This window comes from Salmo trutta, chromosome 33, assembly GCF_901001165.1.
Source record: "Salmo trutta chromosome 33, fSalTru1.1, whole genome shotgun sequence".
Taxonomy (NCBI): Eukaryota; Metazoa; Chordata; class Actinopteri; order Salmoniformes; family Salmonidae; genus Salmo; species Salmo trutta.
Window position 1 is genome coordinate 23401754 of NC_042989.1, and position 26753 is coordinate 23428506.

Below are 26753 nucleotides of genomic sequence, written 5' to 3' on the forward strand. Positions count from 1 at the left end.
GGAACGCAATGGCAATAGGCCTAAAGTAACATGTTCAGAGGCGTCATGCACATCTCAGTCTGTATTGTGAGGAGTTTGCCAAAGGTCCATCCATGTTCAATGTTTGATATGTTTCTGTTAGCCTACCTATCAATTAGTTAACTGAATGTACTGTATCTCCTGTCATGCCCTGCACATTCATCTTCTGCACACCCTACCATTCCAGTGTTTTAATTGCTGTATTGTAATTACTTAGCCACCATGGCCTATTTATTGCCTTACCTCTCTCATCCTACCTCATTTGCACATGCTGTATATAGATTTTTCTACTGTATTATTGATGGTATGTTTGTTTATTCCATGTGTAACTCTGTGTTATTGTATGTGTCGAACTGCTTTGCTTTATCTTGGCCAGGTCGCAGTTGCAAATGAGAACTTGTTCTCAGCTAGCCTACCTGGTTAAATAAAGGTGAAATAAAATAAAAATGTGGCAATTATCATTGACATTTACACCAAATAAGAAACCAGTTCCTTCGTTTTTAAATCAAATCAAATTTACTTATAAAGCCCTTCTTACATCAGCTGATATCTCAAAGTGCTGTACCCAGCCTGAAACCCCAAACAGCAAGCAATGCAGGTGTAGAAGCACGGTGGCTAGGAAAGGCTCCCTAGAAAGGCCAAAACCTAGGAAGAAACCTAGAGAGGAACCAGGCTATGAGGGGTGGCCAGTCCTCTTCTGGCTGTGCCTGGTGGAGATGTTCAAACGCTTGTTATTAGATAGGTGGGCTACTAGATAAGGCTTTCATAATGCATTTGAGCTACCTTAGAAGAGAGTCCATCTGTTAGTTATGTCTGTAATGACACTAGTAGCCTACAGTCACCCATTGCTCATAACTTAATATGCGCCTGCCTGGGGGTGATGCGGGGAGTTGTTTTAAGCAGCCTAACCGGCCAAAATCAACGACTAAAATGACCAATTATTTATCCATGACCAATATTTTTAATTGCTAGTAGAATATAACATTACGTCATAAAAGTGTAGCCTGTCAAAATGCCGTCCTGAATGGTCTGAGACAAACGCATTGTGACAACATCAAACTGGTCAAAAAAGATCTGAATAATATTTAGTCCAACTGTTCAGCAACCCCAGACACATCTCACCTTCCTAATTTCGGAGAGGACAATGCGTCGAAACGACACTGCTCCCACCACACGCAAGGTGCAGGGAGGGATCTTCTTAGTAAGTGAATTCATTTTTTTATCTCGAAAGTCATCCAACACTTTAGGTGATAGTAGCCTAACCACGTTCCTATCCACAGTTTTTATGCGAGTAAAGTCAACCGAGGTAAAGACCGTTTGAAGTTGGATATTCGCGCTTTCAAACCACTTGAGCCACAGACTCCAAATAAGTGCCATGATGTTGGAAAAATTGCGCACAACATTGCACAGGTCTTATTTTCACGATTTGGAGATTAATTCGCTTTCCAAAGCTAATAAACATGTGGAAATGTGAGCAGAATTTTGTATTCCTAGTTGAATTAGTTAGGGAGCATAAAACAAAGTACAAACTTTTTTTACATTCGAATTTCAATAGCTCCTTGGTCATGTGACCTACTTGACTCAAACAAGGTTCAGAATGTCCACTGACTACCCTTCTATATTGCACACCCTTTGGTTTGTCCATTTTCATCTCACACATTTTTACATTCATTTTTGAAACTGTCTAATTTCAATAGCTCCTTGGTCATGTGACCTACTGGACTCAAACAAGGTTCAGAATGTACAGTCAGTGGGCCTACACATTGCACACCCTTTAGTAGTTCTAAGTACTTATTTTCCCTGTTTTTTATTTTTCCACAGTATTTAACAGCGGTACACAATAAGAGAGAGACAGATAATATCTCCTTTCATCGTTAATATCAACCATAAAGGAAAAGGGCAAAGTACGAGAGTCGTGTTATTAATTGTCCAAAGCAGGGATGGAGAGTGAGCTAGTGAGGTAGGCTGCAGTGGGTTTGCTGGTCAATACATATACTGAACATGTAACCACAGTAATGGTGGACAGAAAATCAATGAATAAAAATGTAATATTGACAAATTAAACAGAAATTGTAGACCTTTAATCTTTTCCAACATGTCAACAGACACTTTACTTCAAATAAGTACAAAACATTTGTGTTAATTTTCTCTCTCTATCCCTGGTTGATGTACATTTCAGAGCCTCTTCAGTGTGGATGGGGTATAGCATACATTTTCAACAACAAAGACTGCACTTCCAGTTTGTGTTCTTTACTCTGTTGAACTCTTTTGTCTTCATTCTTAGGCACAGCACATGGAACCACCGCTGGCATGCAAAACATTCAATATAAAACAAAACAAAGTGTAACACATTGTAAATAATATCAAATATCAATGCAGTATAACGAATTAGCCATCCATTGTGTTATATCATAAAATGTCTTACATGCCGTCGTCACTGTTGTCAAAAGATTATAAACATGTTAAATAAAGTTACTAACCCAGTCAGTCTTTGGGCCACATCCAGGTTCTTTATCAGTGGCACACATGAAGCAGTTGTTGGCTTTGTTGAACTCTGAAATAATAGGCATGAACTGAACATATGGCTGTCCCCAACAACTGCATAAAAATAAAAATGTTTCATTTACTTTGAATTAAATGTCATTACATACCAGACATTTTTAGTATATCCTCAGCCATTTCTTTTCGCAGTTGCTCCATGTGTTTTTGTGAAGGTTCTATATCAATTTGGGAAGGGATGTTGGGGAAGTTCTGTGCAACTTCCTTGGCCATCTACACCAAAAAATAAAATAGAGTTTTTGACCTAATTGTCACATAACAGCTAACCATTCATTATTGAAATATAACTATCAAACCTGCATTACAAAGACCGCGCAGCTGATAGTGTCCTGCTGCATGGTGTGAGTTATTTCCCCTCCTTTCCACTTTATGTCCACCCAGTCGTCTTTTCCATGGCAGGATCTTCTCATTTTGAAGTATTCTCTTTTTTATGTAAACATAATGCAATTCTGATTAGTGAATACACAGCCCAAAACTGTATGCTGATTTCCTTATTACTATAATCTAGTAGAGGTAATTTCCTTTATGCCCCATTCTACACACAGCCTAAATTATAGGCACTGAACCATTTACAGGACAATAATAAAAGTAGCATAGAGGATCCAACCCTATCACAGAGTGAATACATGTAGAGCGTTTGTAGACTTTAAGAAAAAAATATTAAGTGACAGTTTCATCAGTATGTGCTTAAAGAAAGTCATATCACAAAGATCACAGATGACAGTGCCCATCAAGTCTATGACAATAGAGAATGAATTGTAAGCACCAAAGTGTGTTAAAGTGTTTGTCAAAATAATATCTGAAAATGTCAGTTGTTGAACATAATACTTCTATTTGCAATAGCAATTTATGATATATGCAGTGGAGGAATATTCCATGTAACAACACTACATGTAGGACAGATATAAGACATTCCCACATACAGTATACACATACATAGAGGCATTTTTCAGCTATGATTTTACCACTCAGAATCCAGAATGGATATGACAATGGGGCCAGCACAGGACGTAACACACCCTTACAACAATCTACTTTTTGATCTTCTTGACTTCTTATCTGGTAAACTGCTACTGTGTGTCAAGAAAAGAGCCCCAATTAGGGGTTATTGTACTCCAGTAAGAAATGTCTGGTTTAGATTAAAAACTATTGCCCTGTGTCCCTGTTCATAGGGGCATGAGAGACTAGTCAGTGGTAGAATTGAGTTGGCACTTTATTGGCCAAACACCCACAAACTCACAAGGTTGAGGTTACTCATGGACAGTAATTAGTAAAAACATTTTTTTGCATTGACGCAGTGTGTCTTCTAACTGTCCAAGAATAGGATCCAAAGTGTTAGGAAATATTTGGTCCCATAAATACAAAGGAGGATGTCTCTCCTCATACCTCTGGCGCTTTAGTCAGACACCAGACTGTCTAAAAACTTTATGATGTGGCCGGCAACGGAGTTCCCATTGACTAAGCACCACAGAGCCAATCAGGAGAGAATACATACAGGTCAAGTGTGCCAATTGAAAGTCAAGGGGTGTGTCTGTGCCTTTTGGATTACTCTCTCTTTACAGAGAACCCCTGTGGTTCAAGTCAAGAGCTACCCTTCACTTTTTCAGTCTGCTCTGCACATGTCTGAAAGTGACAGAGCCAGTAGCCAAGAGAGTTTTTCACAGTATGTATTACACTTATGAATGTATGTAAAATGCTTAGAAAAATTAATGTAAAATTCAAAGTTTGAAAAATGTATGTAAAAACGTGTGAGATGAAAATAGACAAACTAAAGGGTGTGTAATACACAAGGGTAGTCAGTGGACATTCTGAACCTTGTTTGATGTCAGTAGGTCACATGACCAAGGAGCTATTGAAATGTTTCAATTTGAAAAATGCATGTAAAAACATGTGAGATGGAAATGGACAAACTAAAGGGTGTGCAAAACATAAGGGTAGTCAGTGTACATTCTGAACCTTGTTTGATGTCAGTAGGTCACATGACCAAGGAGCTATTGAAATTTGAATGTTTGAAAAATTCATGTAAAATCGAGTGAGATGAAAAGGGACGAACTAAAGGGTGTGCAATGTGTAGGCCCACTGAGTGTACATTCTGAACCTTGTTTGAAGTCAGTAGGTCACATGACCAAAGAGCTATTGAAATTGAAAAATGTAAATCGACAACAAAGTGTGTGCAATGTGTGTCTATGCCATCGGGTTAGCTACAACCAGTTTTGAAAGTTTTAGGAGTAATGGTTAAAGAGCTATTGAACTTAGAAAAATGTGATTTGTCACTATGTTGACGGTCCCTAACGGCTGTTGGTGGACGTAAGGACAACTACAGGCGAATATCCGTCGAATATCCAACAAAAACTGTCTTTACCTCAGTGTAAAGTTATAGCTTATTAAAATAAATCACCAAATCACGACACAATTTTATAAATGGATACAGATCATTTGTTCGTTCAACATGATGGGATCTTTTTGTGTAGGTAAAATTAATTACGCAAGAAATGGCGGTGGAAACGCCTTTATGCTCAAATATTGATATAATAACCATCATATCAAAGTATACTTGGAGTCACGCGATGACATTGTGTGGTCCTCCGACTATGACTCGGGAAACCATGCAGTTTATTAGGCTACAGATGAACGAAGTTATGACGAACTTCACAGGGTGGTGAAAGCGCACGGTATGAGCTTGCTGCCGCTTTCCAGTAAATGTCGAGGGCCTTATTCTGGTGGCATGATGATCGATGCTTGACTGTCGTTTGACACTTAAAAATATTCTCGCTCTTATCCATAATAATCTCATCATGCAGACCAGAGGTTCCCAAACTTTCACTTGGGGCCCTCCTTCCTGGGTACAAGCATTGTTCATTACACCAACTGTTCACACTCATCTTGTTGGTGGAGAGAATTTTGCAAGTTGAAAGCTTATTTCGCGCAATTCTATCCATTTTGTCATGAGGTGCAAAGAACATTTTGCAGTTTTAAAGCAAATATTTGTGCAACTCTATACATTTTGCCATGTCTAATGTGTATTCATGTGATATTTAAGTGACAAAAAAATTACAACAATATCTATGGGCTAAACAACCTAAATAAAAAAACATTAGCTAACATGGACATTTCTATAAATAGCTCTCTAATGTATGCAATGACTAAAATTACAGGAGGAACTGATGATTCACTACCCAATTTCGGAATTGTACCTTGTGCATTCTACTATTACAGCTTTCAAGAGTTAGTTTAAAGCCAGACTGAGTTCCATAAAATATATAAATAAATATGTATGTACAGTACCCGTCAAATGTTTGGACACCTACTCATTCAAGGGAGAAACAAGATTATCTTGTCTGATGAAACCAAGAGCGAGGAAACCTGTCTTGAGGAAACCTGGCACCATCCCTACGGTGAAGCGTGGTGGTGGAAGCATCATGCTGTGGGGATGTTTTTCAGCGGCAGGGACTAGAAGACTAGTCAGGATCGAGGGAAAGATGTTAGCTAGATAGGTTTCCATTGCTTTGTCACTAGACATTTTGCGTTATGTAGCGAATGTGCCCACTGGTTTTGGCACGTGCGCTCTAGCTAACAGTTCACAGATATAGTGCGGGTAGGCTACCTGCAGATTATTATGGACAAAAGAGAGAGATCATTTTTATTTATAAAATGGCAGCCAAGCAATGATCATCATGTCACCAGTATAAGACCCTCAATAATTATTGGAAAGGAGCATCACCATTAGAGGTCGACCGATTATGATTTTTCAACGGCGATACCGAAACCGATTATTGGAGGACCAAAAAAAACCGATACCGGTTAATCGGCCGATTTTTTAAACATTTATTTATTTGTAATAATGACAATTACAACAATACTGAATGAACACTTATTTTAACTTAATATAATACATAAATACTATCAATTTAGCCTCAAATAAATTATGAAACTTGTTCAATTTGGTTTAAATAATGCAAAAACAAAGTTTTGGAGAAGAAAGTAAAAGTGCAATATGTGCCATGTAAAAAAGCTAACTTTTAAGTTCCTTGCTCAGAACATGAGAACATATGAAAGTTGGTGGTTCCTTTTAACATGAGTCTTCAATATTCCCAGGTAAGAAGTTTTAGGTTGTAGTTATTATAGGAATTATACATTTACATTTTAGTCATTTAGCAGACGCTCTTATCCAGAGCGACTTACAGTAGTGAATGCATACATTTCTTTTTTTTTTTTCTTCGTACTGGTCCCCCGTGGGAATCGAACCCACAACCCTGGCGTTGCAAACACCATGCTCTACCAACTGAGCCACTATTTCTCTCTATACGATTTGTATTTCATATACCTTTGACTATTGGATGTTCTTATAGGCACTTTAGTATTGCCAGTGTAACAGTATAGCTTCCATCCCTCTCCTCGCTCCTACCTGGGCTCGAACCAGGAACACATCGACAACAGCCACCCTCGAAGCAGCGTTACCCATGTAGAGCAAGGGGAACAACCACTCCCAAGTCTCAGAGCCAGTGACGTTTGAAACGCTATTAGCGCGCACCCGCTAACTAGCTAGCCATTTCACATGGGTTACATCAGCCTAATCTTGGGGGTTGATAGGCTTGAAGTCATAAACAGCGCAATGCTTGAAGAATTGCGAAGAGCTGCTGGCAAAACGCACAAAGGTGCTGTTTGAATGAATGCTTACGAGCCTGCTGCTGCCTACCATCGCTCAGTCAGACTGCTCTATCAAATATCAAATCATAGACTTAATTATAACATAATAACACACAGAAATACGAGCCTTTGGTCATTAATTAATATGGTCGAATCCGGAAACTATCATTTCGAAAACGAAACGTTTATTATTTCAGTGAAATACGGAACCGTTCTTTTATCTAACGGGTGGCATCCCTAAGTCTAAATATTCCTGTTACATTGCACAACCTTCAATGTTATGTCATAATTATGTACAATTCTGGAAAATGAATTACGGCCTTTGTTAGGAATAAATGGACTTCACACAGTTCGCAATGAGCCAGGCGGCCCAAACTGTTGTATATACCCCGACTGCTTGCACGGAACGCAAGAGAAGTGGCACAAATTCATGTTAGCAGGCAATATTAACTAAATATGCAGGTTTAAAAATATATACTTGTGTATTGATTTTAAAGAAAGGCATTGATGTTTATGGTTAGGTACATTGGTGCAACGACAGTGCTTTTTTCGCAAATGTGCTTGTTAAATCATCACCCGTTTGTCGAAGTAGGCTGTGATTCGATGAGAAATTAACAGGCACCGCATCGATTATATGCAACGCAGGACACGTTAGATAAACTAGTAATATCATCAACCATGTGTAGTTAACTAGTGATTATGTTAAGATTGATAGTTTTTTATAAGATAAGTTTAATGCTAGCTAGCAACTTACCTTGGCTTCTTGCTGCCCTCGCGTAACAGGTAGTCAGCCTGCCATGCAGGCTCCTTGTGGAGTGCAATGTAAGGCAGGTGGTTAGAGCGTTGGACTAGTAACCGGAAAGTTGCAAAAACGAATCCCCAAATCCCCCCTGAACAAGGCAGTTAACCCCCATTCCTAGGCAGTTAACCCCCATTCCAAATCCGACCATCACCCCTGGTGAGACAAAACTGCGACTCGTCAGTGAAGAGCACTTTTTCCTAGTCATTGAAAATAAGAATGTGTTCTTAATCTGACTTGCCTAGTTAAATAAAAGTGTAAACATTTTTTTTTTTAAATCAGGCAAATCGGTGGCCAAAAATACCGATTACCGATTGTTATGAAAACTTGAAATCGGCCCTAATTAATCGGTCGACCTCTAATCACCATGCACTTCCACCTCCCTGTGATGTTCATCATAACTTACTGCATTTCAGCTGTAGCCTAATAAACTGCATTCTTTCTGGATTCGTAGTGGGAGGACCACACAGCATATCATTGTGTGACTCCCAAATTGACTTCAATATCTTGGACTTCAATATCTTTCTTATTCTTAATTTTTTTAATTATTTTTTTTAACTGCATTGTTGGTTAGGGCTTGTATGTAAGCATTTCACTGTAAGGTGTTGTATTCGGCGCATGTGACAAATAGAATTTGATTTGATTTTGATTTGATTATATCAATATTTGAGCATAAAGGCATTTCCACTGCCATTTCTCAAATTTATTAATTTTACCAACACAAAAAGATCCCACCTCATATTTTATTTATGCACATTTTAGAATATTCACATAAAAATCTGTCGCCAATTGGATGGAAACCTAGCTACTGTTGATTGTATGACAGGTTAACGTTACCACTTGGCTCTGTCTGTCTTCAGGACTGAGTTTTATAACAGAGACCTGTACAGTAGGCTATCTATCTGAAGATTCAATAATGGCAGTATACTTTTCCTTTTGACTATTTAGGTAGGCCTACGCTTACAGATTTGCCAGAGACAACTATATATATATATATATATATATATATATATATATATATATATATATATATATATAACTCAGCAAAAAATAAATGTCCTCTCACTGTCAACTGCGTTTATTTTCAGCAAACTTATATTTGTATGAACATAACAAGATTCAACAACTGAGATATAAATTGAACAAGCTCCACAGACATGTGACTAACAGAAATGGAATAATGTGTCCCTGAACAAAGGGGGGTCAAAATCAAAAGTAACAGTCAGTATCTGGTGTGGCCACCAGCTGCATTAAGTACAGCAGTGCATCTCCTCCTCATGGACTGCACCAGATTTGCCAGTTCTTGCTGTGAGATATTACCCCACTCTTCCACCAAGCAAGTTATCGGACATTTCTGGGGGGAATGGCCCTAGCCCTCACCCTCCGATCCAACAGGTCCCAGACGTGCTCAATGGGATTGAGATCCGGGCTCTTCGCTGGCCATGGCAGAACACTGACATTCCTGTCTTGCAGGAAATCACGCACAGAACAAGCAGTATGGTTGGTGGCATTGTCATGCTGGAGGGTCATGTCAGGATGAGCCTGCTGGAAGGGTACCACATGAGGGAGGAGGATATCTTCCCTGTAACACACAGCATTGAGATTGCCTGCAATGACAACAAGCTCAGCCCTTTGATGCTGTGACACAACGCTCCAGACCATGAGGGACCCTCCACCTCCAAATTGATCTCGCTCCAGAGTACAGGCCTCGGTGTAACGCTCATTCCTTCGACGATAAACGCAAATCCGACCATCACCCCTGGTGAGACAAAACTGCGACTCGTCAGTGAAGAGCACTTTTTGCCAGTCCTGTCTGGTCCAGCGACGGTGGTTTTGTGCTCATAGGTGACGTTGTTGCCGGTGATGTCTGGTGAGGACCTGCCTTACAACAGGCCTACAAGCCCTCAGTCCAGCCTCTCTCAGCCTATTGCGGACAGTCTGAGCACTGATGGAGGGATTGTGCATTCCTGGTGTAACTCGGGCAGTTGTTGCCATCCTGTAAAAAAAAAAATGTCTGTCCGCAGGTGTGATGTTCAAATGTACCGATCCTGTGCAGGTGTTGTTACACGTGGCCTGCCACTGCGAGGACAATCAGCTGTCCGTCCTGTCTCCCTGTAGATCTGTCTTAGGCGTTTCACAGTACGGATATTGCAATTTATTGCCCTGGCCACATCTGCAGTTCTCATGCTTCCTTGCAGCATGCCTAAGGCACGTTAACGTAGATGAGCAGGGACCCTGGGCCTCTTTCTTTTGGTGTTTTTCAGAGTCAGTAGAAAGGTGTCTTTAGTGTACTAAGTTTTCATAATTGGGACCTTAATTGCCTACCGTCTGTAAGCTGTTAGTGTCTTAATGACCGCTCCACAGGTGCATGTTCATTAATTGTTTATGGTTCATTGAACAAGCATGGGAAACAGTGTTTAAACCCTTTACAATGAAGATCTGTGAAGTTATTTGGATTTTTACAAATTATCTTTGAAAGACAGGGTCCTGAAAAAGGGACGTTTCTTTTTTTGCTGAGTTTATATATAAAACAAAACACATGAATGTTAAACTGATGCCATTCCAAAACATCCATACAACTGATTCAAATAAACTAAATGGAGAGAGAAAGTCAAGAACCATTTAAAGATGCACTATGCAAAAATCGCTATGCCATTTCCTGGTTGCTAAAATTCTAATAGTTCTTTCAATTTCAGTTTACATGTACAGTATCTGACAAAATAAGCAAGTATAGTGTAGATAATCATTATATCATCTAAACCGCTGTGAAATGTATTTTCCATAACCAAAAGTAATTCTGCTGTTTGAAGCTGGTGTAAAAAGCTGAAAGTAAAAGACACAACAACAAAAAACCTTAAGAACTGGGAAGCATAGAAATAGCTTGCATAGAACAAATCTACAGCTTCTTAGTCTTGCTTTCAGTGAGAATGACATATCTAAAACACATTTCTATGTGCATTTGGTATGGTCACACAAAAAGTTACATATTGCAGCTTTAAATGTGGTATTATACTCTAGTTTGAACCCTATACAGGTACTCAAGGGGTTAAATAGACAACATGTAATTGATGGGATTGCAACCAGGTGTGATGGAAGACAAGACAAAACCAAACCAATGGAAAATGAAAAATGGATCAGCGATGGCTAGAAGGTCGGTGACGTCGACCGCCGAACACCGCCCGAACAAGGAGAGGGAACAACTTCGGCGGAAGTCGTGACAGTACCCCCCTGACGTGCGTCGACACCGACCTCGGGGACGACCCGGAGGGCGAGGCGCAGGGGGATCCAATGGAGACGGTGGAACTCTCGCAGCATAGAAGGATCCAACACGTCCTCCACTGGAACCCAGCATCTCTCCTCCAGACCATACCCCTCCCAGTCCACGAGGTACTGAAGGCCCCTCGCCCGACGTCTCGAATCCAGTATGGAACGAACGGAGTACGCCGGGGCCCCCTCAATGTTCAGAGGGGGTGGAGGAACCTTCCTGGAGCGGGCCAGCCACCACCGGCCTGAGGAGAGACATATGGAACGAGGGGTTAATGCGGTAATCAGGGGAAGCTGTAACCTATAACAAACCGCATTCACTCTCCTCAGGACTTTAAATGGCCCCACAAACCGTGGACCCAGCTTCCGACAGGGCAGGCGGAGGGGCAGATTTCGGGTCGAGAGCCAGACCTGCGGTGACGGTCTGCGCCAACTTTCTGGCGCAGCACGGCGCGCTGAAGGTGAACATGGGCGGCGTCCCATGTTTTCTCTGCGCGCCGGAACCAGTCATCCACCGCAGGAGCCTCGGTCTGACTCTGCTGCCAAGGAGCCAGAATCGACTGATACCCCAATACACACTGGAAGGGAGAGAGGCCAGTGGAGGAGTGGCAGTGCGAGTTCTGGGCCATCTCTGCCCAGGGCACGAACGCTACCCACTCCCCTGGCCGGTCCTGGCAATAGGACCTCAGAAACCTACCCACATCCTGGTTAACTCTCTGCACCTGCTCGTTACTCTTGGGGTGAAAACCTGAGGTAAGGCTGACCAAGATCCCCAGACGTTCCATGAACGCCCTCCCGACCCTCGACGTGAACTGGGGACCCCGATCAGACACTATATCCTCAGGGACCCCGTAGTGCCAGAAGACGAGTGTAAACAAGGCCTCCGCAGTCTGTAGGGCTGTAGGGAGACCGGGCAACGGAAGGAGACGACAGGACTTAGAAAAACGATCCACAACGACCAGGATCGTGGTGTTACCCTGTGAGGGAGGAAGATCGGTCAGGAAATCTACCGACAGGTGCGACCACGGCCGTTGTGGAACGGGTAAGGGTTGTAACTTACCTCTGGGCAGGTGCCTAGGAGCGTTACACTGGGCGCACACCGAGCAGGAGGAAACATAAACCCTCACATCCTTAGCCAAAGTGGGCCACCAGTACTTCCCACTAAGACAGCGCACCGTCCGACCTATTCCAGGATGACCAGAGGAGGGTGACGTGTGGGCCCAATAGATCAGACGGTCGCGGACAGCAGACGGAGCGTATAGACGCCCAGCGGGACACTGGAGGGGAGCGGGCTCTGCACGTAACGCCTGCTCAATGTCCGCGTCCAGCTCCCACACTACCGGCGCCACCAGGCAGGGAGTATGGGAGTGGGATCCATGGGCCGCTCCTCTGTGTCATACAGCCGGGACAATGCAACTGCCTTAACGTTCTGGGAGCCTGGTCTGTAGGAAAGGGAAAACACAAAACGGGTGAAAAACATGGCCCACCTTGCCTGGCGAGGATTCAGTCTCCTCGCTGCCCGGATGTACTCCAGATTGCGGTGGTCAGTCCAGATGAGAAAAGGGTGTCTAGCCCCCTCAAGCCAATGTCTCCATGCCTTCAAGGCCTTGACGACAACTAACAGCTCCCGTTCCCCCACATCATAGTTTCGCTCCGCCGGGCTGAGCTTCTTAGAGAAGAAGGCACAGGGGCGGAGCTTCGGTGGCGTACCCGAGCGCTGAGAGAGCACAGCTCCTATCCCAGCCTCGGACGCGTCCACCTACACTATGGGCCAGCACGGGAGCCGAGGTAAACAGAGCCCTCAGGTGACTAAAAGCCCTGTCCGCCTCAGCTGTCCACTGCAAGCGCACCGGGCCCCCCTTCAGCAGTGAGGTAATGCGAGTCGCTATCTTGCCAAATCCCCGGATCAACCTCCAGTAGTTGGTGGCAAACCCTAAGAACCACTGCATCTCCTTCACCGTGGTGGGAGTTCGGCCAATTACGCACGGCTGCAATGTGGTCACTCTCCATCTCCACCCCTGAGGTGGAAATGCGATACCCTAGGAAGGAGACGGACTGTTGGAAGAACAGGTCATGCTCCAACAGGCGACCAAGCACTTTGCGCACCAGGGACACATGCTCGGCGCGTGTAGTGAAGTATATCAAAATGTCATCAATATACACCACCACACCCTGCCCGTGCAGGTCCCTGAAAATCTAGTCTACAAAGGCTTGGAAGACTGATGGCGCATTCATCAACCCGTACGGCATGACGAGGTACTCATAGTGTCCTGAGGTGGTACTAAAAGCCGTCTTCCACTCGTCTCCCTCTCGGATACGCACCAGGTTGTAAGCGCTCCTGAGATCTAGTTTAGTGAAGAAGCACGCCCCGTGCATTGACTTTATCACTGTGCCTATGAGCAGTAGTGGGTAACTATACCTAATAGTGATCTGATTCAGACCCCGATAGTCAATACACGGGCGCAGACCTCCCTCCTTTTTCTTCACAAAAAGAAACTCGAGGAGGCTGGTGAAGTGGAGGACCGAATGTACCCCTGACGCAGGGATTCAGAGACATATGTTTCCATAGCCTCCGTCTCCGCCTGTGAGAGGGGATACACGTGACTCCTGGGAAGTGCAGCGTCTACCAGGAGATCTATCGCACAATCGCCCCGTCGATGAGGTGGTAATTGAGTTGAGAGCCAAATCGGCATATTCAGGGGGAATGCGCACGGTGGTGACCTGGTCTGGACTCTCCACCGTAGTAGCACCAACGGAAACCCCTAAACACCTACCTCAGCACTCTTGCGACCACCCCGTGAGAGCCCTCTGTGGCCAAGAAACAGTGGGGTTATGACAAGCTAACCACGGGAAACGCAGGAGAGTCAATAAGGAAAAAACGTATTCTCTCCGTCTGACCCCCATGTGTCACCATGTCCAAAGGAGCGGAGACCTCCCTAATTAACCCTGACCCTAATGGTCGACTATCTAAGGTGTGAACGGGGAAGGGCACATCCACGGGAACAATGGGGGTCCCTAAACTATGAGCTAACGCTCTATCAATGAAATTCCCAGCCGCAATGTCCTAAAAATGTACAAAATCAAAAAGGTTACTTTTGAGATATTAATACATTTGCGAAAAATTGTATTTCAGAATCTAGACATATGTTAGAGCACACTATAAGGAGTATAATGACACCAATATGTTGTCTGTATCATGTACAGTTCACGGATCATATGGTCTTACAGGAGGCACGTGTTGGTCTAAAAATGGGCCTAAAATTGCCACTTTCATCATGTAACCCATCATATGTAACCCTCTCACCAGGCTTGAGTTTGACTCTCACGATATTAACTTACGTAGAGTATCTCAACAGCATGGGATGTTAGGTGAGAAGGACATCTCCAATAAGAATCCCTATTGTCAACTATCTAGGGTGATGACAAATAGGGTATTAACTTCAGATGGAATGATTATAGGTTTTGTTATTTTATAAGGATATACTTTCCCATGCATTAAATTCAATTGAAACAGGAAATGACTCCACCAAGGCAACATACATAAGGTTGTGTTTTATTACATTTTCAAAGCACCACATCAAAATAAATAAAAATAATAAACCCCAATGAGTCATGCACAACCCATGTCCAAATTATTTCAAGCTTGCTTAACCCCATTGGCGCACGTTGGAGCTCCAAAAAAATGACGACACACAAGTCCCGAAGAACCCCACCGTTGTGGTTACTCACTACTTGTAGATATTCCCTCAGTGTAGTATGGCAGTTCCTTGCAGATTTCCTCACAAGATCCACAGCAAGCACAGCTATCAATGCAGACAGTACTCTTTAGCAGTAACCGATATCCTATGGGAACATGAACTCGTTAATCTTTCCCAAGCAATTCTCTCTCGGTTTCACGCGATGCTAGGCTAACCTCAAGGCTGTCAAATACCTCCACGATGAGACGGTAGCTTCAGTCTTTACTAAGTCTTTCTTAACAAAATTATAACAACTCTCTTATAAAATAAAATCAGTATTTCCCTTCAAAACTCGGCAGGTATGGGTTTTGTTCTATTTTTATCATCTTCTGTTATAATTTTTCTTCACCAACGGTAATAATGTAATGTCCATCCTTTTCTCAATGTCTCTCTCCCTCTCTTTTTTTCCCAGGCCCCTCATTAACCAGGTCAACTCTCCCATTGGCCACAGCTTAACACCTGACCTTATTGGTCAAACTTATAAATTTAAAAGTAAACCAACCTATTCACTTATACATTAAAGAAATATTTCTTCAAAAGAAATGCATTAACAGCATTACAATTCGGGAGCAATTCAATCCCCTTTTAAATCTAATGCCAATGAATTATAACAAATAAACTCAGTGCTTGGTTCTAACAAGGTTATTACATATATACAACAAAGCATATAAAACATACTTCCTCCCAATGATGTTTATATCTGAGAATTGATAGAACAATCTGAGATACCAAAAAATATTTTGGAGCTTTCCTGGCGTTGAATCGCCCTTCCTACTTGTGTGTATTTCTGTGTGCTAATGTGTGTTGTATTGTGTGTTCAGGTATTAAGCATTGTGTCCCCTCATCCAACAGCCAAAGCCTCAGAATGCCATCACCATTGCAGTGTCATCGCGTGTCCTCTTCAACATGGATAAGGAGCAGCAGATCTACGAACAGAAAGGCATGGAGGACTACCTCAAGTACCAGATAGAGCATGAGATGGAGCCCTTCGCCCCCGGCCCTGCTTTTCCTTTCGTTAAGGTCAGGGAAATAAAGACACACAGACAGACAGAAATACACCCAGAGCTTTGACATTGCCGACCATGTTCGTCAATGTGAATGATGTATGGTGTATGTTCAGAGCTTCTGTTTGACATGACCTCAGGCTCTGGAGGCAGTGAATACTCGGCTGAGGGAGCTGTACCCTGAGAGTGAGGAGCTCTTTGACGTTGTGCTCATGACCAACAGCCACGCACACGCCGGCCTCCGACTCATAAACACCATCAACCACCATCGTGAGTGCCTAATCACATACACAGACACATGCATAAACACGTGCACACATGTGCACAACCTGGCCATTGTGCTGTGAATGAGTACATCTTTCATTCAAATTCAGTGTGATGCCCTGATAGTAGGTTGGGCTTAAGGGTACCAGGAGATGAGGGCTGTTCTGATGCACTGATGATGAAGTTTCAGTTTATTTATTCTTGCTCACAGATAAAACTGAAGAAGTGCAGAATTTACATGACTAATAATTAGGGATGCCCCGTATGACATTTTTGGCCGATACCGATATTTTCCTTGCCAAAAAAAACCCCGATACCTGATATAAAACATTATTTTTTAAGCATTCTAGTACAGTTAAATAGTTCAAACACACACACACACACACGCTGACCAAAAAGTTATTTTGTTGGCATTTACGTATGTCCCCATTACCAGTAAAACATAATCAAAACCTAATTATTTCACTTGCTGTGCTGTTTCGTTGTTAATTTGTTCAGTCTCAGCCAGGATTTCATCATACATATCAAGCAGTGAAGTTTCAGCTCTGTCTGTCCGTGGCCTCTCTTCCTTGGTGCGCACTGTCACTGTGTCCGTTTCCATCTTGTCCAGCTGTGTCTGTAACATTTCACCTAAACCCTGTTTCTTGTCTGCATCGAAGTAGCGGTACTTGTACCTAGCATTCAGCATGGTGGCGACACAGTAAAGAGGCTCAGAGAGAATGCCACTGAATCGTTTGTTCACAGCCTCTAGTAGAGTACTTTTGCAAGTTTTAACCCCACGGTCTGTCGGCAGTTTTGTTGAGCAGGCGTTTCAATGCCATGACAGAGAGTATCACGTCTGCTGCAGACGCAGTTGATGATCTTATTTCTCGAGTCAGTTAGGAGTGTGTTCAAGTTTCAAACATGTTCTGAAATACCATTGAAATGGCAGCAGCGTAATGAGAACCAGCACATTCTTGCAGTACGGCTTTCCTCAGTACGAAATCCTCATCGTCCCACTGTGCTGTCAGACTCAGCATGCTCATCGCTGGTCCAAATGTCAGTCATAAAGCTAATAGCAGTGACGCCCATAGCAAGTAGCTCATGGATGTGTGTTTCAACAATACTGTGTTGGGCAACATCTGAAAAATAGTGCCTACTTGGTAGTCTGTACCGGAGCTCGAGGTGCTCGACCAGTCGGCAAATACCAACATAATCCTCGACAGAGAACGGTTGATTGTCAAGGGCAATGAATTACATTATCTTGCCGTTAATGGATTTCACCTTTGAGTTGTCTCGCTGAAATTTTCTTACTCTTTCAAATGACTGCTCAACTTGAACTTGTTTAGTTGTTGGAAGTGTGCGCTTAGTATTTTCAGCTTTTGTTCTGTGTAGCTCTGTATTTTTTGTGGCGTCATTATGTCATCTACCTACGTTATATAGGTATGCACGTCAGCTTTGACATCTGTTTTGCACATTGGCATTAAACTAGACATCGGGCCAATGCCGATGTTGGCATTTTTAGCTAATATCGGCCGATTCCGATATGCTTACCGACTATATCATGCCTATATCCTCCCTACTAATAATTGCAAAACACTCATTTAAAATACATAATATGTGACATAAATAGAATACAGAACACTTAAAACATCACAGGACATTTTTCATGATGGAAATTGAAATGTTAAAATGTGATTGTAAAAAGAAAATAATTTTGGGGAAAAACATTTAAGAACTAGAGTTATTATACAGTCTGATAGCAGTGGGTAGAGTGGCGTTTCACATGCGGTTTGTGCAGGCAGTTATACAGGACAGTTCGTGGCTGTTTCTCAGGAGCCTGTTTGTGCAGTTACCAATTTTTGGAGGGGGCAGGTTGTTCAATGCATGGTCAAGAGTGTGCACTGTCTTTCACCAGGTGCACTGCAGCCTGCTCTCGCCTGCTCTGCAGTGAAGGGAGCTGTAGTTGGACTGCACCTCTGGAGATGATCCTCAAGGCCCTCCTCTGCACCCTATCTAGTTGGGCCTGATGCTTTTTACTGCATCCAACTAACAGCACTCCACTGTATTCCAGACAAGGCCTAACCAGTGTAGGGTATACTGTGACCAGATCTTCAGTGGGTAGGCCATTTCCGGCAAGAACAGTCAAAGTGCAGGGATTTTGAGGCTTTCCTCACTGAGGTTAGAGTCTAGATGAAAACCAAGATACTTGGTTGTTGTTACCACTGGTACTTTCTGTCCTACTATGATTAGTGGTGCAGGTTGTGGATGGTCTCTAGAAAAACATATCCACATTTTCACAGACTTTTTCCCATTCAGGAGCATGTTGTTGGATGTGGTCCACTCTTCCAGCTGCTTTGCCTTCAAGCCCATGGAAGTGTCCTCTTGGATGCTGGTTAATGGTATGGCTCGGGACAGCCCTACTTCGTCTGCATACCCAGTGTCCAGTGACACTGAAGACAACTTTTTTGATGGACATCTGAAGGAGAAACAGATATGGTGAAACCATGCCTTGTGGCACACCAGAGGTGACCTCGGACTAAGGGCTAAATGTGCAATTTGCCATCACCCTCTGCCTTCTTCCGGTGGTGTAGCTGTGAAGCCAGGCTAGTAACCTTGGATACAGTTCAATGTCAGACAGATGTTGCAGAAGCGTTGCGTGATCTACTCGATCAAAGGCTTTGGACATATCAGCTATTAACACCCTCACTATTGTTGGTTTTCTGGAATCTGTAGCTGCCAGCCAGGAGTGTGTGGCTTTCACAAGGGCGGTAGTAGTAGGAGATAGGCATACTGATTTGTGCACTTTTTTATGATGAAGCTCTTCTGGATTTTTCCGAGGCATGAAGTTAGAGAGATCAGCCTCCAGTCACTCTTTGTACATGGGTTTGACACTTTAGGTATGGGACACACATTGTCAGTCTTCCATGCAGCAGGAACAGTCCCCTGCCAGTAGGTGGTGTTAACTATGTGTGTGATAACAGGGGCTAGATCTTCTGCATGCTCTTTTAATAGCCAGGCTGGAATGCCATCAGGCCCACCCGCTTTACGTGGGCTGAGTCTGGTCAGAGCTTGCTTTATCTAGCCAATGCTGCACAGCTCAACCTGCCTTGTAAGTATGCGCAGGGGGAAGATGGCAAGACGTGTGGTGCTTGTCCACGCCTCAGCAAAGAAGCCATTTAAAACATCAGCCACGTCATCATCTTCAGTTCCCTCAACCTGTATTCTCACTCCTGATGTTTCCTTTCATCCCAGTCCTTTGTTAATGAAGTCCCACCATTCCTTAGGGTTTCTCTTCTTTAGGTCCTGGATTTCAGTTTTGTAGTAGTTTTTCTTTGCTTCCTTGATAAGCATTTGCACAGTGTTTCTGTATTTTCTCCATTTCAATGTTTTCCCCCCATCTGTTGAAAATCTGTTTTACTGATGGCAGCCTTTATTTGTTTAGTCATCCAGGGCTTGTTCAGTGTTTTTGTTTTCTTATTGGCATGCATACATCAAGTGCAGTTTGAATGCAGGAGTTGAACGTCTACCCCTTTGCATTGATGATCACCACCTCGTATTTGGCAGACCAGTAAGTATTGGCCATAAATCGTGCCAAGGCCTCCTTTCTGTTCTGGGTTACCAGACATCCTTTTCTCCCGCTGCACCTCGCTTCTCCCTCTTGATGTTGTGTATGGGGAGAACAGCAGACATTTGTGATCACTGGATCCGAGAGGAGCAAGTACAGTGGGGGTGTTGTAGTGATTCTTCATGATTTGTAATGATCAGATCTAGGATGGAGTCCACTCTGGTCTTGTCTTTGACCACTTGTTTCATGTCTGGATGGGAGTTTGTCAGCATCTTGATGGACAGGTGATTAAAATCCCCACTCAGGATGAGACCCATTTCAGGATAGGACATCCTGATCACATGTGTTCTGCTGAAGTGTTTTCTCATTTGCCCATGGTGGATGTTAGAGTATTCCCACTACCAGAGTTGAAACTGAGCTGGGGCGTCGTTTAGGACGAAGCTGAAGCCACACACACTCAAACTCCTCTTTCTCTAGATCAGTTCTTATCTTTTCCTGCATACTGGGATTCACATACATAGCTACGCCCCCTCCTCTCATCCCCTCTCTGGACCTGTAATTTCTTGTGTGAAAAGAGATTCATCTGGGATATTTTCGTGGGCCCATGTTTCAGTGACACATCCCATGTCTGCATTTACTGATTGAAGTAGCAGTTCAAATGCATCCACTTTGCTTATCAATGATCTTGAATTAGAAACAAGCACATTCGGAGTCTCTGGGGTATTTCTGGACGTATTTGTGACATCACATTCGGAGTCTCTGGGGTATTTCTGGACGTATTTGTGACATCACATTCGGAGTCTCTGGGGTATTTCTGGACGTATTTGTGACATCACATTCGGAGTTTCTGGGGTATTTCTGGACGTATTTGTGACATCACATTCGGAGTTTCTGGGGTATTTCTGGACGTATTTGTGACATCACATAATTCAGTTAGAACTCAGCATTGACGTGAGCGATTGTGTTTTCAATGTATTTTAGGTCTGTTACCTTCTATTGTCAGTATTTTCCTTCTGCCCTTACCAGATGTAGTCCCTCTCACCCGGCTTCTTGCAGGCATTATCCCGAAGCACTAAAGTTTGTCCGACTCGGATATGCAGTACTAGTGGAGGTGCATGTTTTTTGTAAATCCGTAGAAAATGCGATGAATATTCCAAAACGTTTGGCCAATCTAATGTTATCAGAGCCATTCTTAATCTGTTAAAAGAGCAGGAAAAGTATGCAGTGCGCCAAAAACAAAACTATAAAATACAAACATTTCAAACATTGTAACTAGAGGTCGACCGATTAATCGGAATGGCCGATTAATTAGGCCGATTTCAAGTTTTCATAACAATCGGTAATCGGTATTTTTGGCCACCAATTTGCAGATTTAAAAAAATATATTTTTAAACACCTTTATTTAACTAGGCAAGTCAGATTAAGAACACATTCTTATTTTCCATGACGGCCTAGGAACGGGGGTTAACTGCCTTGTTCAGGGGGGATTCGGGGATTCGTTTTTGCAACCTTCCGGTTACTAGTCCAACGCTCTAACCACCTGCCTTACATTGCACTCCACGAGGAGCCTGCATGGCAGGCTGACTACCTGTTACGCGAGGGCAGCAAGAAGCCAAGGTAAGTTGCTAGCTAGCATTAAACTTATCTTATAAAAAACTATCAATCTTAACATAATCACTAGTTAACTACACATGGTTGATGATATTACTAGTTTATCTAACGTGTCCTGCGTTGCATATAATCGATGCGGTGCCTGTTAAATTTGTCATCGAATCACAGCCTACTTCGACAAACGGGTGATGATTTAACAAGCGCATTTGCGAAAAAAGCACTGTCGTTGCACCAATGTACCTAACCATAAACATCAATGCATTTCATTAAAATCAATACACAAGTATATATTTTTAAACCTGCATATTTAGTTAATATTGCTTATGTCATGCAATAAAATGCTAATTAATTACTTAAAAATCATACAATGTGATTTTCTGGATTTTGGTTTTAGATTCCGTCTCTCACAGTTGAAGTGTACCTATGATTAAAAATTACAGACCTCTACATGCTTTGTAAGTAGGAAAACCTGCAAAATCCGCAGTGTATCAAATACTTGTTCTCCCCACTGTAGTTGGCCATAAATGGATGCTGCATTTTACTTTATGGGTTGGTTATGTAGGCTTCTTCTAACCCATTGCTTTCCACTACAGATAATATGATTAGGCTATATCTTTATATATAAAAAAAAGTGTCAGATTTCCAGTCTTTCCAATTAATTTAATACCCCCTGATCTTCAAGAGTAGGACTTGGAAATATGGACATATAGATTAGCCAGATTGTTTTACCTGAGCATAAGACTAATTATCCTAATCCGGTTTTTTTTTTTGTCATGATGGACTGATTGGGGTCATTGCTTCGAGTTGATCAGAATGGCATGCTTTGAGCACTACCGAAAAGTGGTACTTGCATGTAAAAACCTAGATGGTAATTTTCTATTAAGAAAATAAAAGCCCCATTCATGGTCTTCATAAATTATACTACATTTGGACTGTATGGAGCACAATACCACAGCGGAGTTTAGAAGGGAGAAACTAAAACGCATTTTTCACTTGCTGTCCACAATTTTGTTTCAAAATGTTTCTTAAACGGAAGCAAGCGGAAGAATGGGGAGGGATCTACCTGAATTTGTCGAAAATAAACTCTTGTTTTTCTCTGTTTCCATAATGAATACACCCCGGTCACAAAAACAATAATTGATAGGCAGCTTAAACTTCTTCAATTCAACCACTGTTGGGTTAAAATACACATACATTTGTGAGCAGCCATCCACAACAACCACAATCCGTAAGGCACAAATAAATGAGAGCAGCAGTGTGATTCACATCAATGCACTATGTAGCCTAGATATCAATAATAAGTGATATCCGTATCGCCCGTAGCAGCGATTGTAGCATGTAAATCTTGGCGGGGCAAACTCACCAATTTTTTTGTTGTTGATGCATGTCAGCAAAGCCACTACACAACAAAACACTAAACAATACATTAATTGTGCTATAATGGTGACAAATGGTACCCACAAACTGTTAGGGCCTAGATAAAGCTGCCCCAACAGCAGAGCTTTCTTTTCAGCACCATGGAGTGAATCCTTACCACTGCTACACCTGGGGAGCCTTGTCTGGCAGCGAAACAGTTAATTCATTTACTCCCTTTTTTAAAAACATAGCTGATATGGCTGACTTGCTTAAACAAATGTGTGTTTCTACTGACAATTGAGATGTACAAACTATGGCATAAGGGAAAAACAAGTGGATAAGATGTGATCCGTAATTTCGATTAAGACATTAATGAGCAAGATAGGATAGACATAGTCAATATAACTATTTGTTCAGCACTTTTGAAATGTACAGCGACAGAATTCAGAACATGGGCTGTTCTTACAGTATTCTCCCTGTACACCAAGTCAGAACCGTAGGATAAAAAAAGGGGGCATATACCGTAAGCAGGCAATGAAAACTCTTATAATATTCTATGATTACATTTATCTAAAACAGGCAATAGGCTACATGTGCACCACCAACAGTAGGCTCATGTAGCCTATAGCCTGTTTTAGATAAATGTAATCAATGACCTTGAGCATGCATGGGCAATTCTAATGTAAATCTATGGCAGCACCCAAGGGGCTTGAATTTTTGAGCTCTCCCCGTAGATTTTGAGTTGACGTAGTGTCCCCATGAATGACAGAACACTGAGGTTCTGGGCCCTAAAATACCCTGGCCAAGTGGAAACATCTGCTCTGCCTGAGCCCTTATCGCAGGCTCTTTCCTTCTATCTCAAACCTCAATCCACTCTTTTCTCTCCCTACTCCTCTCTAGGCATTTTTCTCTCTTTGTATCTCCCTAGCCTTTGGTAACTGTTCTCATCCCTGGAGTGTAACCAGATATACAGCTGCTCATACACAGCTCCATTGGCTCTCCTCAGACTCTGCTGGCAGTTATTATTGGGCTGCAGCTCATTGATTCAGTGCAACATTGAAGCTTTTAAGATCGAACAATACAATCGCCACACTCCCTTTTTCTGGGAGTATAATCCATCTGGCCACAGCATGACGAATTTCTGAATTACAGCCAGAAACCATAACATTGACTCTATGCCCTTCTCTCTTTCCTCTGCAGAGCTCTTCATTGAGCGTTTCTGTATGACAGGTGGGAACAGTCCCATTGGGTACCTGAAGGCTTACCACACTAACCTGTACCTGTCTGCTGACCCAATGAAGGTCCGAGAGGCCCTGGAGGAGGGTAAGTGGACAGAGAGCATAGTCTTGTTAGTTACACTCTTAGAAAAAAAGGTGCTATCTAGAACCTAAAAGGGTTCTTCAGCTGTTCCCATAGGAGAACAATGTACACTTTTATCGATGTACACTTTGATCTGTCTTGTAATGATCTGTCTTGTAACAGTTATCTAGTTGTTTAATACAGCAAAAGAAGCTTACCTTGATCAAGTGATACTGAGTAATCTCTGTCTGTCTGTCTCTCTCTCTCTCTCCCTTTATCTCTGCCTCTCTATCTCTCTCTCAGGGATCGCAGCAGCCACCATGTTTAATCCACCAGAGAAGAGAACAGAAGTGTCAGAGACTCAGCTGCGGGTGGCCTTCGATGGGGATGCAGTGCTCTTCTCTGATGAGTCAGAGCGCATCTTTAAGGCCCACGGACTGGACAAGTTCTTTGAGCATGAGAAGACACACGAAAACACGCTTCTTGATCATGTATGTCCAAGTATCATTCCATAACACATTAAAACACAAATGGATATGCAGCAAAATTGAAATAGTTTGTAAATTGACAAAGCAATATCTCTCTGTACTTCAAATGGATTAAGGAATCTAGTGCGGGCAGAAGAGGTTTGGTGTCTCTGTAGATTTACTGTAGATTTTAAGTGACACGTGTTCAGTGTTTGGGCCCATCGTGCAGCAACTCCCTCTCTCTCTTCCTCTCAGGGACCACTGAAAGGGTTCCTGGAGTCTCTGGGGAAGCTGCAAAAGAAGTTCTATGCCAAGGATCAGCGTCTGGATTGCCCCATCCGTACCTACCTGGTGACGGCACGCAGCGCAGCCAGCTCAGGCACCCGGGCCCTGAAGACACTGCGATCCTGGGGCCTGGAGACAGACGAGGCCCTCTTCCTTGCTGGGGCCCCTAAGGGGCCAATGCTGGAGAAGATCCGGCCTCACATATTCTTTGACGATCAGATGTTCCATGTGGAGGGAGCTTCGCAGCTGGGGACCGTGGCAGCTCATGTGCCATATGGTGTGGCTCAGAAACTGCTCCAGCAGAAGCCTGCTAAGGAGAACACTAAAGACTTTAGCGCTGCCACCAACTAGTCTGGATTTCACGCTCTTCCCTAACCCAAGGGACAATAAAACAGCATTGTGTATTTGAATGAGACAGTCCTTTTCAGTGCCCTCAGTATTCTGGGGAGAGAATCACATGACAATGGGAGAAGCATAGAGGGAGGGCATGCCATTTTGTGTCATGTGTCATCACAAGAGACAGTGCTAGTAGATGTAAAACAAAACGTCAATATCGTATCCCCAAAAGGTGCTGTACATACATATCCAGAACTTGACCTACCAAGGTAAAAGAACTGGAATTGTATCTAATTAACTCTGTCAGACCAGGAAAAATATAATTTTACAGCAATTCCTCAAATAAAATCTGCACACAATTGCAAGGAGGTCTATCGCCAGTCCTGCAATAATGTTGTAATAATGCTGTGAAATTGTGAAAATTATAATACCCTTTAGTGTTAGAAATGTTTGAAAAGACTGCCTGTACAAGCAAAATTCTTGTTTGAGAAATGTCTCTTTGCTAAGAAGCTATTTTTGTTTCATTTTAATTGAATACAATCACAGTAAGGTACTTAATTGTTACCCAGAAATGATTTAATATTTAGATGGAAACGGCTCCATTGGAACCTTACCATAGCATTAAAGTTCCGAAAACCATAATTTACATCCAAAAATCAACCCAAATATAGACAATACAATATTTATGGAGTTTACAAATCTGTGAATTGTAGCAACATCATGATGAAACTCCAGAACCCCAAAATGTATAAATGCATTATATTGTATTATACACATATTTGGCAATACAGTATTTGTAACGTTGAGGGGGAGGGGTGTTTCTAAACCTACAGTAGACTGTACCTGTATCATTTCAGCATATCACATTTATCTTAGGTTGAAAATATGTTTACGGAATATGTATTGCATGTTATTGATGTCATAGTTTGTTCTATTCTTTTGTTTCTAATCTAGGAAACTTTTATGAAGTACCTTTGGTGTACTTTTGCTTGCTCCTCATGCAAGTTACTGTATGTGCTGTATGGCTGTGTTTACACAGGCAACCCAATTCTGATCTATTTTCCACTAATTGGTCTTTTGACCAATCACATCAGATCTTTTGACATTACATATTTTTCAGAGCTGATCTGATTGTTCAAAATACCAATTAGTGAAAAAAAGATCAGAACTGGGCAGCCTGTGTAAACGGTTAGTGCAATCCTAGCTCCTTTGGATGTCCCTAGCCTTAAGCATTACCCTAACCTTAACCATTCTAAATGTCAATTTAAATGGTGTAGGGATGTCCCAAGAATCCTGGATACCCTGTCTATACGCAGCCTTTGCAATGTTAACCTAAAGTGCAAAAATTGACAACTTCCTCTCGCTTTATAAACATGGGCGCTGAGCCATTCCGTAAAAACATGGCTTCTGTGAGATGATGGCATAATGTGTAAATTATATGGCTTTTATATTTGTTTATTTACATTTATTATATTCAATCATCCCATATCCTGTGGCTATCAGTACAGCTTCATCTAGTCACATCAAGAATAACTACAGTCTGTAGCCATGAACTACTAC

The 26753-nt window shown here is 42.4% G+C and overlaps 1 protein-coding gene across 1 annotated transcript; it reads left to right on the forward strand.

Moving 5' to 3' along the window:
- Window positions 1-1077: 1077 nt before the first annotated feature.
- LOC115172695 (cytosolic 5'-nucleotidase 1A-like) lies at window positions 1078-26155 on the forward strand. The gene is made up of 6 exons (XM_029730387.1): window positions 1078-1219; window positions 15877-16044; window positions 16169-16298; window positions 24007-24129; window positions 24409-24596; window positions 24828-26155. Exons 1-6 carry the CDS (start codon window positions 1163-1165, stop codon window positions 25206-25208), a joined length of 1047 nt encoding a protein of 348 aa, XP_029586247.1. The 5' UTR covers window positions 1078-1162; the 3' UTR covers window positions 25209-26155.
- The last annotated feature ends 598 nt before the right edge of the window (window positions 26156-26753 follow it).

Coding starts and splice junctions, on each gene's coding strand:
- LOC115172695 (XM_029730387.1), top strand. CDS start 1,163: ATGCGTCGAAACGACACTGCTCCCACCACACGCAAGGTGCAGGGAGGG. Junction 16,045..16,168: donor CTGCTTTTCCTTTCGTTAAG/GTCAGGGAAATA, acceptor ACATGACCTCAG/GCTCTGGAGGCAGTGAATAC. Junction 24,130..24,408: donor CCGAGAGGCCCTGGAGGAGG/GTAAGTGGACAG, acceptor TCTCTCTCTCAG/GGATCGCAGCAGCCACCATG.